At 36.8% G+C, this 13,416-nt stretch overlaps 1 protein-coding gene across 4 annotated transcripts in view; it reads right to left on the minus strand.

The window, feature by feature from the left end:
- The window catches only part of LOC131066525 (uncharacterized), a 79,207-nt gene that overhangs the window by 40,938 nt on the left and 24,853 nt on the right, over positions 1-13,416 (minus strand). For all 4 annotated transcript variants that reach the window (XR_009111686.2, XM_058001300.2, XM_058001301.2 and 1 more), the window contains exons 3-4: positions 251-382; positions 30-103 (exon numbers count right to left, since the gene is read on the minus strand). Coding sequence is in view for 3 of the 4 variants with exons in the window: in XM_058001300.2 (XP_057857283.1) it covers positions 30-103; positions 251-382 (206 nt within the window). In the remaining variant the exon portion in view is untranslated. The remainder of the gene's footprint in view (positions 1-29; positions 104-250; positions 383-13,416) is intronic.

Here is a 13,416-nt window from a genome sequence, read left to right on the forward strand (position 1 = left end):
CTCATTTCAAATGAAATAAGTATGCAAACCTTAATGCAGCAACTGCACATGGTTCTGACGATATGAAATCAGTATGCCCAACTGAAAGGCGACAACGTTCAGCCTACTTAGCCAGTATATACCATCAGCATTATGCAACCCAAACTGCATTTCAAATGACTGACTAGCCTGACAAAACAAATAATTTTAAAACAATACATTGCACTAAGATTCGGAACAGTTTACTGTTTTACAAAGTCTAAAGCATTACCTCTGGATAACCACCTTGAACCACAACTTCTATGATGGACAGTTTCTTTAATGCTAATACCACATCCTCCACAACAGGAGGCGTTAGAAAGTCTGAATGGAAAATCTCCCTTGTAGTTACAGCCTTTCTTGCCTGGCAAAAGGTTAATAGAAGCTCTGATTAACAGCAAAAGTTAACCTATATTAAGAAAGTTAACCTATATTAAGAATTGGTTTACTCAACTCTGCTAGTAGAATTCAAAAATATGACAATTCACATATCATAAGCATGTTGATGACAGACGCTATCAAATGCCTCAGCAACTATGATGGTTTCTATTTTAAATTATTACACAAAAATAGATCATGTCTATTATAAATAATGTCAATTTCGCCTACCTGATTGTAATGTCCCCTTTTATATGGCCTAAAATATAATTAAATAATTAAAATAATGTTTTGATTATTTAATATGGTCATTAATTCCTAAGTGTTAAGTGACCATTTTAATGTCAATGGGCCACATTATTATTTCAGGCTAAATTGAAAAATAAAAAGAAAGGGAAATATGAAGAGAGAGGGAAGCTGAAAAGGTGGAATTGAAAGAGTTTCCCAGAAGGTTATAAGAGAACATTGAGAGGTTCTTTTGGGTATGTTGAGTTTTATTCTTTCTTTGCTTCTAACCCGTGCAGTACAGAGTTTGGATTTGATCCAACTCAGCCTCTTGAGGACACAAACCCTCTTGGGAAGATCAGTTTCAGTGGTGAAACTATCCACCCTGGCTGATGTTGGCAGATCACACAGATTTCACAACTGGATTGAATGTATTGAATTTTAAAAATATGTTGAAGAGTCAGACACAAATCTGGAAAATGATAAGTTTCAATAAATTTCCGATTATCAGAGCCTGTGCTGCTGTTCATCCGATTAACTCTGAATTTTGATGCTGCCAAATAAGGTACCATACATGTATATTTTCTATAATTCAATATTCAGATTTCATTTCAGATTCCTATCTGCTATTATATGACTTATGTTATAATATGTCTGCAAAGACATTGGATGAATGGAAATTAGTTTTCATGCAAACTGTCTGCTTAAATCCTTGGGGAACATTTTGCAAAATCTGGAGAATTTGCGTAGGATCCAATAATGGTCTTTACAATGGTATCAGAGCTGGTTTTCCTACCAGCCTATGAGGTTTCATGAGTGCAGCAACGGTTGCCCGATAATGTTATTTTCTTTAAGTCTAAAAATTATTATTATCTTATGGAGGCAAAGGAAACCAAGGATTTATAACCTTATTGTTGTGGAAATTAATATTAATTGTCGGACATTGCTGCTGCTAGGCTATGTTGTTGTCATTGATGTCAACATATTCCTACTCCGGTGATTGCAGATTGGTTTATTGGGATCATAGTTTAGTGTATGGAGTATTTCTAGTATCATTATATTCTTTTGTACTGGCTTTGGTGATCCAGAAAGCTTAATTGATCATATCAAATGATCCATTTTTGCAGTTTGTTTATCTGATCGGTGCTTTGCAGAGTTCGGTATTTCCTCCGGTATATTCCGGTGTGATCAGATCTTGAGCTGAGTTTTTGGGAGATTGTTTGGGATGGTCTTGTGTATCTTCATTTCAGATGGTTCGTGATTTGGTGCTCCACAAGTTATCTTTTCTTCGTGACAGTTCCTACTGTTTGTGTGTTCTTGAGTTTCAGATGTTGATCGATGAACATATGCAAGGCATGAATTTTGATTATCTTTCACTTTTAGTGGTAATCATACAGATTGAGGTGATTTTAATGTTCTGCATAAAAGATTATTGGGCCAATTAATCTTTGTTGCTTGAAATATTTAAATAAAGATTTTGAGGTGATTCATTTGATGAATGACAAAAAGCCTTGTTCTATACGCTCATTTGGAAGCCGAAGGTATTTAATTCATCGTGAGAACTTCTAGAACTCGGAATTGGATCGGGTTGTTGTCTGCCTTTATTAATAAAAGTGAATTTGTTGGTTCTTGAGGCTGTTTGATATCTATTCTATTTCTTGTTGCTGCCTATGGTAACTGAAGAGTCGAGAAGCTTATTCGCTTGGCATATGAATTAAATATCTTTGTTTTTCATTCATAATTTGAGGGCCGATTTCGTCACAGAAGATCAAGCATTGCTAGATGTGGCCCTTTCCAGCCGAGTCCTCTTAATATTGTGGCTTTTCCTTTGGCATGGATAAATCTAGTGACTCATAATCTTTGTGGTAGAGAATTCCTCCTTGCCTTTATGGCATAAATGCTATTCGGGAATCATGTGCTCTAATGTGTGAGGAAGCCAAAGATGAGAATTATTATTCAATTTCCACTCTTTTATCAGAATCGACCTATTTTCCTTTCTACTGCATGGGGATAGTCAAGGTAGTTGGGTGTTGAATTTGTTGAACACTACCAAATGCTGAGGAGGGGGGGGGGGGGGGGGGGGGTGAAGGGGGTGAATCAGCATATACTAAAACTTGATCGTATTAAAACATTCATTCATCACACATACATGAAAGTGAATAACTGAAACAACAAAAAACACCACAAAAGAACACCAAGATTTATACATGGAAAACCCAAACCAGGAAAAACCACAATGAGAATCAAACTCACGATATGTACTAAGTGTTTGCAATGATTTAGGCCATAGGCCAAGGAGCTCACTGCTTCAAACTTGCAAGCTAAGGCGCACAACCTTAGGGCAAGGTACAAAAGAGACTTGCACAACTGAAGGTCACTCCTTCAGAGAAAGATACAAAACATGTGTCTAGATACAATAAGAATAAGAGGTTGAATTGCAACATAACCATCCTTGACTGAGGTCCAAACTCCAAACCCTAAAGAGGATAGATATGCTTCCATTCTTACTTTCCAAAAAAAGTAGTTTGTTCCATCAAACCTTAGTGCCTTGTGAGATCCATCTTGAGCCATCCCAAACCTTCTTCAAGCAGTTAAGCTACTTTTGAGAAACTTGGCTCTAATACCAATTGTTGAACACACCCAAATACTGAGAGGGGGGGTGAATCAATATCTTCAAAACTTAAACCCTTTAGCACGATTCAAAAACTCTTAAAAAGATCAACAACAGTGAAAATGAAAGCAAAGAACACCAAAGCACAAGAGAACACAAGATTTACGTGGAAAACCCAACAAGGGAAAAACAACAGTGAGAAAAGCCTCACTAATAAGAACAGGATTACAATTTGTTTTAAGGCTCAATGCCTACGAAAGCACACTGTTCCCTGAAGGACTTGCTGAAAAAGTTCACTACCTCAAAGCAAGATACAAGGACCTGTTGAAGAGATTTACTATCTTAGAGCAGGATACATGATAATTCGAATTACAATGAATAAGCCTTCAACTCACAGTCTCCAACAACCTCCATAGAATGTAGTTGTCCTTGCCTCAAGCAACTATTAGGCAATTCAGCTCCAAAACTTCCACCACACCCTTTCAATGCACCAGATTGCACATCTCACAATCCACACACTTGCAACTGATTTGACCCTCCGCAAGCAAAAAAAACATCAAATTAGGTCGGCCAGAACAAGAGACAAGCATTGACCCCAGCAAGTCGGCCTCAAAACATATTTGCGGTGAAAGCAATCCAAACTAGGAGATAGAGTGGACCTAAAACAACTTATTACATCTTTCCATGCAGCCCCATACATTAAGTATACTGGCACACATCTTCCCAAGTCGGAAACAAGGTAACATGTAGATGAAACATGTAGCATTTTACCAGTCAGCCTAAAAAACACCATCCAAATGAATTTACACAATACAGTTAATGTTGAGACATAGTAGGGCCCAAAGGCACCTCATTACAACCTCCAATGTTGGCACAGACTCCCAAATGCATAATGCAAGCAAGAGAAAAAGGCCCTATTGGCCACACAACCACAATCACCGCGGCACCAAAAAGACCAACCAATGTCATGCGGACCACATAGAGACATTCCATGAACCCTCAACAACATTATCATACACTTCTTTCACACTGTCATGCCGAAGTAGGCTAGCACAACCAAACAAATACAGAGTTCTTTATACTCAAAAGGCCAGAAAACACAGTCATGAGATAGAACAATGTCAAACATACTTGCAGTACACTTCATCGCTTAATAACTAAACTGAGACACTACACAAACAATATAAGTATGTCCATCAAGCCGTTTGAGCAAAAACAACAATGTGGAGAAATGCAGAGAAATGTGGAGCATTTTTTGGACCAGCCCTAACAAGCAACTAAACTACCAACATACTACATTTACCAAAGACATCTGCTGCAACACCAAAGACCTAAAAAGATGTGAGTGCAACGTTCACAATGTTGTGACGTTTTGACACATCACCCCATTGCAAATGGTGACCCCCACTTTTTGCTTAGTTTGTGAGCTTGGCAGTAGGTTTTAGTTTCTCAAGCTTTTGCTAAGCGAGTGGTGATCAATCCTTGACATGGTTAAGAAAGAGTTGCACATTTTCATGACAAATTCATTGAGTGGATCTTGAGTGATCTTGAAAGTTGAATTTGAAAATAGATTGCCAAGCCTAGGTGATCTCGCATTCATACATATTTTGTCAAGGGTGAAGTATGTTTGAAAAGAGATATCAAGTGTAATTTTTCTTAAGGATTGCATAAAATAAAGTTAAAAAAATTGAAGGTTCCAAATTTGAAGTTAGGAATTTGTCCTTAAGGAAGAAAATCAATTAAATTTCAAGGAAAATTCTAGGAAAAAGTCAAAGAAAATGAGGGAAAGAGTGAAGATGGAGCAAAGTAAGTGTTAATTTTTTTCCATGTAAAATTGATGAATTGCAAATTTTTCCAATGGAACTCCAAAATCCATGAATTTTTTGGATTGAATTTAACGATTTTCCTTCAAAGGCTTGATTTTTTCTCACAACTCTCCAAAATGCACGACTTTCCAAACACTTGTAAAATTTTCCTCGAGATGCTTTAATCCACGAAATAATTTTAGCATGTGAAATTTTCCATGGAATCTCAAAATCCACGACTTTCCAAAGGGTTTAACATTTTTTCCTTGTACCTTGAAAATCCACAAAAAGGGCAAGATGTGAAAAATTTCTCCATGACTTCAAAATCCATAGTTTTTTTTTTTCTCTAATAGAAGCAATATTTTTCCAAGTGTTGTTTAAATCCATGACTTTTGTGGAGGAGGAGAATTTTTCCATGGGTCACTAAAATCCACGACAAAGTGAGGAAATGCAAATTTTTCCATATGCCAAGGAAATCCATGAAATTTAGAAACAAATCAAGTTTTTCTTTTAGTAAAATCCACAAAATTGTGGAGTTGAGCATGTTTGAATCAGCAAGGAAGGAAGTCGGCTGGAGTACTCACCAAACACAGTGTGGGGAAGCAAGATCAAAATGTGGGAGAAGAGATTTAGGGCCAGACCTAAAGTAAATCAGACATTAAAGTGCAGAGCAGAATAAATGTTAGATGCAGGTTTGAATTGTGTTTTAAAGGCTGTGTGATCAACTTATATTTATACCCCCTTAGGCAAGATAAATTCACAAATTAGGCCAGCTGACCTGATTTGAAAAACTAATAAAATCCATTGATAAGCCTAGCTGACTGAGAAAGAGTTTAAAATAATTTGGGTTTGAATTTCAAAAGGAGATCATTGGGCTGGCCGACATCCTAATGGGCAGGGTTAATTTGCCTTGAAATCCATATAAATGAGGATGATTGAAAATCATTTCTACATCAATTGCAATTCATGATAGAGCAGACCTTGGCAGCGATTTGCATCAGTTATTGAGGCCGACTTTCATCTGATTTTTGGAGTGAATTAATCACCAGACCAGCAGCGAACTTTGGTAGGCACTGAAAGTAAGTTGTCCAGTGGATCAAGTGTTAATTGCAGTTGATTAAGGGTGAATCTCATCAATTTGCAAGGCGAGTTCCAGATCAGATCAGATCAGACCTAAGGAGCAAATTTTCCAGTCAATTAAGAAGTGAAACACCTTAATTTAGGCGAATTTCACCAGCAGATTAATCAATCTCCAGACCTACAGAGTCATTTCCAGATTTGTAGGGTTTTGAAAACTTGATTGGTGAAGTGTTAAGGTTATTTTATTGTCACATTCTTCTTAATTTAAAATAATTCCTTTTACAGGTTTGATGCGAGGGTGAAAGGTGAAATGAAGACTAAATCAAATGGAGGACAAGGAAAACAATTTCAATAAAAACACCAAGGAAAAACAAGCTCAAGACATGATGAAGATGCAAGTGCAAAAGACAATACAAGCTCAAAGAATGAAACAAAGAAGGAAGACTTACAACACCAAAATCTACACTTCATCAAGACATTCAAGAATATCAAGACATACAAGGGTGATTGCAAGGATCAGGTCATGCAAAGGAGTGAGTGGGAATGTGCTACAAGGAAGACTCTACATTAATCTTGGATTTCCAAAGACCAAAGGAAGGATCCACATTTCACAATGCAACTACAACATGTGGGATTGCTCTACAACAACAGCAAGGATAGTGAACACAAAGGATTCCACAACATGCAGTCAAGATCTACATTCCAAAGAACAACATGATTCACACTCCATCAAGATGATCAAGGCATGAAGGAAAATTCCTAAACATGAGAATGAAATACATCACAAGAAGAAGGATTACTGAACAAAAGTGAGATGTGATCAAGGAAAGATAGTTTCAGAAGAGTTAATCAAAGTTAGAAACTTGACCATGATGATACAATTTGGGAATATGTCATGTCCCCTCCTTGATTGTTATATATATATATATATCAATTATTATTATTGATTAATATAATAATTACCAACGAATAATTATTTGAAATTTATTTATTACTATTTATATATTAATAAATATTAATATTTAATGAATAAATTAATATTATATTATAAACATAATTTATATATTATAAATTATAAACATAATTTACTAAAACCAGCTCAGACCTTCGAGAAGACGGGTAAGACAGCGACATACCATACAACGGCGATAAAGGAAATCTCATTTGAAGAATGTAACTCCTTGGAAATAACGGTATGGTGAATCGACTCCTTATGCTGATATCTCCTAATACGATGGAGAAATAGATATGCAAAGGTATTGTCGTGAATAATAATATATATCAAAGCTATGGTGCTGAAAAGCATTCTTTGTACCACTGGTTACTATAGAATAATCGTGGGGAAGATTTAATAGTAAAATCAGGACTATCGCTATTCCAGAAAGAGAGAACTAAGTCGATCAAGAAAATAATGGATAATTAATTAATGTTGTTAGTAACTAAGAAGAGATGCGATTCGACTTTGGGGTGCACACTCTTCATTCATGTCTCTTCTAGACTTATTTACGGGACATCTACCACTCTTCCAAAAGGATCAGGGACCACTTTAGTTATTATTTTTTCTCATTCATATTTCCCACAGGATACTCAATAAGGAGCAATATCAATATCACAGCCTGATCAACGGATAAGTATCGATCATAGTCATCCATAACTACTATTTGCAGCACTCAATGAGCCGTAGTACCAATCCACCATTGACAACATAAGAATGCAAGTGCATAGAGACATCAGGCAGAGACAACGTATTAAGGATAAATTTGCACAAACAAGATAGATACAATAGTAATCCTACTACAGATTCATGTGTTTTGTTTTTCCTTCAGTCCAATAAGGCTCACGACTTTTTCATACTCATTGCATAGGCAAGAGGAATTAAATATCAGAAACAATGATAATCAACATCGTTTCAAACCTTCATTGGGAGCAGAATTGGATCATCACATAAGTTAGTTTGACAAGGATCAGGAGCAGCGATTGCCATATCTTGCAGATTGCTATGATAGCGATTCTATTTATCACCAATATCGGTTGAATTGAGATAACTTTCACCAAATTAATTCTATCGATGTTAGAAAGGGTTTGTATATCAATTCAGATTGGAGAAATGTATCAGTATTATTCTTTGATATAGAGGAAGCAGACCTTGGCATTGATTAATTTCTACATTGTCTAACTCATCTAATAAAGATCTTGGTACGATACACACTTGCAAATCACATCCAATACACTCATTTGTTGCAAATAAAAGAATTGTATACAAGTAAAAGATAGAAGTCCCTTGCGATTTGATTTATAAGACATTAGTCCCAACTCTAAGAAACCATAGAAGGGCACATTACAGAATATGAACCATCACAATTAAGCAAAAGGTGATGATGGCTAAGGTGGTGCATGTTCATCATCAACCAATTCAGTGATGCCAAGTCAGCATGTCTAGGTGCATTGAGCCTAACTCATCAAAGGAGGAGCAAGTGACATGTGGCGCTACATCAAATATTATTCAATGTACCTAACCTCACTTTTCATTGATCCGAATTCAAAGGAAGGACATGTGTCCAAAATGTTGTAATGATCTCATTGGTCAAAGTGGTGTTAGTTGTAACTAACCCTAATTAGGATTTTGTTGTCCAAATCTTGGCCATAGATTTTAAATCAATCCTAGCCCTTGAATTGTAATTGGAATGTCTATAAAAGGCTTTGCCTTCTCATTTGTAAGGGTTAATTAGAAGAATAATAGAATAGTTCTTTAGCAAGTAGGAGTAAAGTAGAAGGAGACAAGAAATTGTTGCCAAAGCTATGTTGGAATAAACATATGATTTTCATTGAAGATATGGTGGATCTTTATGTGTTGTTTCTACATGTTGCATGGTTTCTATTTCTTCAGATTTAGTTAAAGTTCATTGATTTTGATGGAGAAATGTGATGATATCTGATGAATTCCTTGGTGTTCATACCATTTGTAAATTGTTGATTGCAAATTGATGGTTAGTTTGAACCTCATTGTTGCAATAGTTCGATTGTGGATGTTCATTTGGATTGCGCCAGCATTGGGTATTTGAATGGATGTTTGCAATACAAAATCATTCACTACCTTTAGTGATTGCATCAGTTTTGTGTGGTGGTTGTTATCATGGCAAAGCAAATCTTGATTTAAGAAGTTTATCTATTTGAGCATCATTCATTCTCATCATTGTTCATAGGTCTAAACTAGATTAGATTCTCTATCCCTTTCCCTTTGATCTTTGTTTGGTAGAAGTAAAGTTAGTTTCCAAGTTCCAATTGTTTTGCAGAAGCGTAATTCCCTTTGTATTACCAGAAATATCACATCAAATACATTGAGTCTATCCAACATAAAGTTGATTGTTCGCATTGTAAACCTTGGGATTGCTTTATTTGATCACGAAGTTTAGCATATGAGGTTTCCTTGTTCAAGAAAGGATAGAATACTTAATATTTTATTCCGTGTTTGAGGTGTCATAAAAAACACACAACACATACAAGCTAACTCCCAAACCTTAGGACCATATCTATAAGCATGGAGGAATGCTACGCATTCTCCCAGACAATCTTCAAAACACTTTCTTGCATTTTCACACTTCACTAACCTGCAAAGACCAGAACATCCTTGTAGCACCATTTGCTCACTAAGAAGCAACAAGAGGGATAGAAGAACAGCTTGTAGCATGCACAAGACATCAGCATCATATCCTCAATGCTTCTAATCCTCATCTTATCTTTGTTGACAACAAACAAGGCATGACATTCAATCATGAACTTCAGCACCATCATTGTTCTTCAACATAACACATCATCATTATCATAAGCGTCATCATACAAGAGCAAGCATAAATGACACAACATACTAAGTACAAACATTAACACCAAATAGAGAGTTGACATCCAACCATGGACTTCATCGTAGCTTGGCAACATCTCAACACATAATTGCACAGGAGACATCAATGACAACACAACACTGAGGCTTGACATCAATGACAACACGACAACTGCACAAGACTTCAACAGGATATGGGCTTGGAGAAGGAGGCACATAGAGTGTGTCCAACTTTGGGTATAGAGTGCACCTAGAATTGTCCTGGCTAGGGCTATTATACATGTCAAGAATTACTCTAGAGCATGTTGTATACATGTTGAGTAATTACTCTGGAGCATGTCGTGTTGATGCTTGGGAAGCATTTGTGTTAGATCTAAATAAAAACTAGTTACTCCTAGATGTACCATAGCTACGAGGGCCAAGATCACTAGAATCTTCTTAGAGTGAGTCACATTATCAGTCCAAAGGAAGTAAGGGTGGACCCTAAGAAGATCAAGGCTATTGTCGAATGGCCTACTCCTACGAAACTCACACAGCTTAAGGGATTCTTTGGTCTTTGCGGACTCTACAAGAGATTTGTCAAAGGCTTCACACAAACAACAGCCCCACTTACAAACTTGACTAAGAAGGGAGCCATTAAGTGGTCAGATTCAGCACAAAAGTGTTTTGAGCACTTCAAACAAGTGATGTCTGTGTGTCCAATATTGGCAATACCTGATTTTACCAAACCTTTTGAGTTGGAGTGTGATGCTTCAGGAGAGGATATAGGAGTAGTTTTGATGTAGGAGAAGCACCCAATTGCATTCGAGACTAGAAAATTGAGAGGTGTGCAGGGGAGCTACTCAATGTATGATAGAGAGGCGTTGGCCATTATGCATGCCTTCACCAAATTTAGATCATATCTAGTTGGGGGCAAGTCATCATCAAAACAGACCACAATAGCATTAAATACTTCATGAACCAAAAGGATCTCAATGACAGGCAACAGAAGTGGGTCAGCAGATTGTAGGCATACAATTTTGACATTGTTTATATCAAGGGAAAGAAAAACATAGCTGCTGATGCACTTTCTAGGAGACCTCGCATGTGTTATTTGAAAGAGATTTCTGCTGATTGGAGAGAGTTAATTGTAGCAAAGTGCCAAAGACTCATGGGCAACGAGAGTTATAAAGGGCACACTTCATAATGATAGGTATATAGTGGTTAATGAGTTGATCATATACAAAGATAGAATCTATTTGGTGCCTTCTTCATAGCTTAAGGTGAAGATAATGAGTACTTTCGATGATGCACCTATGGCTGGTCACCCGGGTTTCTTTAAGACTTATAGGCAGATCCAAGAGAGGTTTACTTAGAAAGGACTTATAAATGAAGTCCTTAAGTACATCAGAGAGTGTCCCACTTGTCAACAAAATAAGAATGAACATTCTTATCCAATTGGTTTGCTTCAGCCCCTACCCATTCCAAATCAAAAATGGGAATCAATCTCTATGGACTTTATTACAGGGGCTACCTAAGGCACAAGGTAAAGATTGCATTTATGTGGTGGTTGATAGGTTGACTACATTTGCACACTTCTTTGCAATTTTAGCTACTTATACAACAGCACAGGTAGCAGATTTGTTTTTTTAGACAGATCTTCAGGTTGCATGGGTTGGGCAAGAATACCGTTAGTGACAGAGATAGCAAGTTCTTGAGCATTTTTTGGAAGGAGCTCTTTAAATTGAGTGGCACTAAGCTCACTCCTAGCACCAACTACCACCCACAGACAGATGGGCAGACAAAGATCGTCAACAAATGGGTGGAAAGGTATCTTAGGAACTATGTTTATGGGCAGCAGAGGGCTTGATTTAAATGGCTACACCTTGGTGAGTATTGTTATAATACTACTTATCACATGTCTATCAAGATGTCGCCATTCATGGCTTTATACGGATATGAGGCTCCCAACTTCATGGATTTACTATTTGGGGACAGTAGAGTGCCTACGACAAAGGACTTACTACAAGAGAGTCAAGACATCATGAAGTCATTAAAAGAAAATTTACAACAAGCACAAAATCAGCAGAAGTTGTATGCCGATCAACATCAGACAGAGCACAATTTTGAAGTTGGGGACATGGTTTATTTGACATTGCAGCCATATAGAGAGTCTACTCTAAAGAAGAGTGGAGCAGAGAAACTCAAGGCCAAGTTTTATGGTCCATCCAGAGTATCCCTATGGGTTGGAAAGGTTGCCAATGAGCTCGAGCTACCGGCTAGCAGCAAGGTTCATAATGTATTCCATGTATCCAAGCTCAAGAAGGCACTTGGTCATAACGTGGTTCCCTCATTTGAGTTGCCACCGTTGGATGAGGAGGGGAAGTTGATATTGATTCCAAAGGCCATCATTGATGCTAGAGAAAGGACTCTTCAAAAAAGGGTCACCAGAGAATTTTTTATCAAATAGAAAAATTTACCAATAGAGGATGCCACATGGGAAGAACGAATAGATTTTGCAGCATCCAGAATTGAGATTGCTTGAGGACAAGCAATTCCAGGAAAGGTGGATTGTAATATCCCCTTCCTAGGCCATTTCAACATGGTGGAGTGATTAGCCTATTCAGTTGATTACCGTGGGCTAATGATCAAGGTTGGGGAATCTTGGAGGCAATATCGGGTGTGATTTCATATTCTGACAGTTGGCTGAAAGTAATGCTCCTTTCTTGAGCCTTTTCAGGTTAATTCTTCCACACTATTTTTATAAGTCAGTTATGGGCACTGTCAAAGTCAATTGGCATGCTTGCTATTTTTAGTATTATCAGTGAGTTCAAGTTTTGATGATCATCTCGACTTTTGACATAGTCCAAGGACTTCAAATTAATTAACGATAAGTTATAAGTTAATAAAATTAAATTAAAGATTTAACTTTATCATTATTTTAATTTATCTAATGAAGGGACTATAGAGGCCAATTAATAAATTAAAGGTGATTTATTTTAATGGATGAGCCTTTATTATTTAATGCTACATTGGAGATTAAAAAGGGAAGCGATTTTTATTAAATAAAAGTGAAAAAAAAAACATTCCCAAAAAATAGCAAAAAAGTGCTTTTTAGATAAAGCAATGAAAAAGCAAAATAACATTGCCAAAAAAACAGCGAAAAAGCCCAAAAGTGCTTTTTTGAAAAAGCAGCCAAAAAGCAAAAAAATATAAAAGGAGGATCGGGGCTCTCATCTGGGGCTATGTGGAGTTTTGATTTTTGACATTGCTTATGTTTTGGAGAAGATTGCTTCTTCATCTTGGTTTGTGAGGGTGGAAACCCTTGCAGGCAACATTCTCTACATTGTTGAAAGATACAATCCGGAGAATACTTGGTGATTTCATTCAAAGGTCACATTGAAGATTATATATCAGACTTCGGAGCTTATTGTCAATCAAATTTGAAAAGAACAGATTTGGAGAAGATTGAAGAGGGTTTG

The sequence above is a fragment of the Cryptomeria japonica genome, chromosome 3 (genome assembly GCF_030272615.1).
Source record: "Cryptomeria japonica chromosome 3, Sugi_1.0, whole genome shotgun sequence".
Taxonomy (NCBI): domain Eukaryota; kingdom Viridiplantae; phylum Streptophyta; class Pinopsida; order Cupressales; family Cupressaceae; genus Cryptomeria; species Cryptomeria japonica.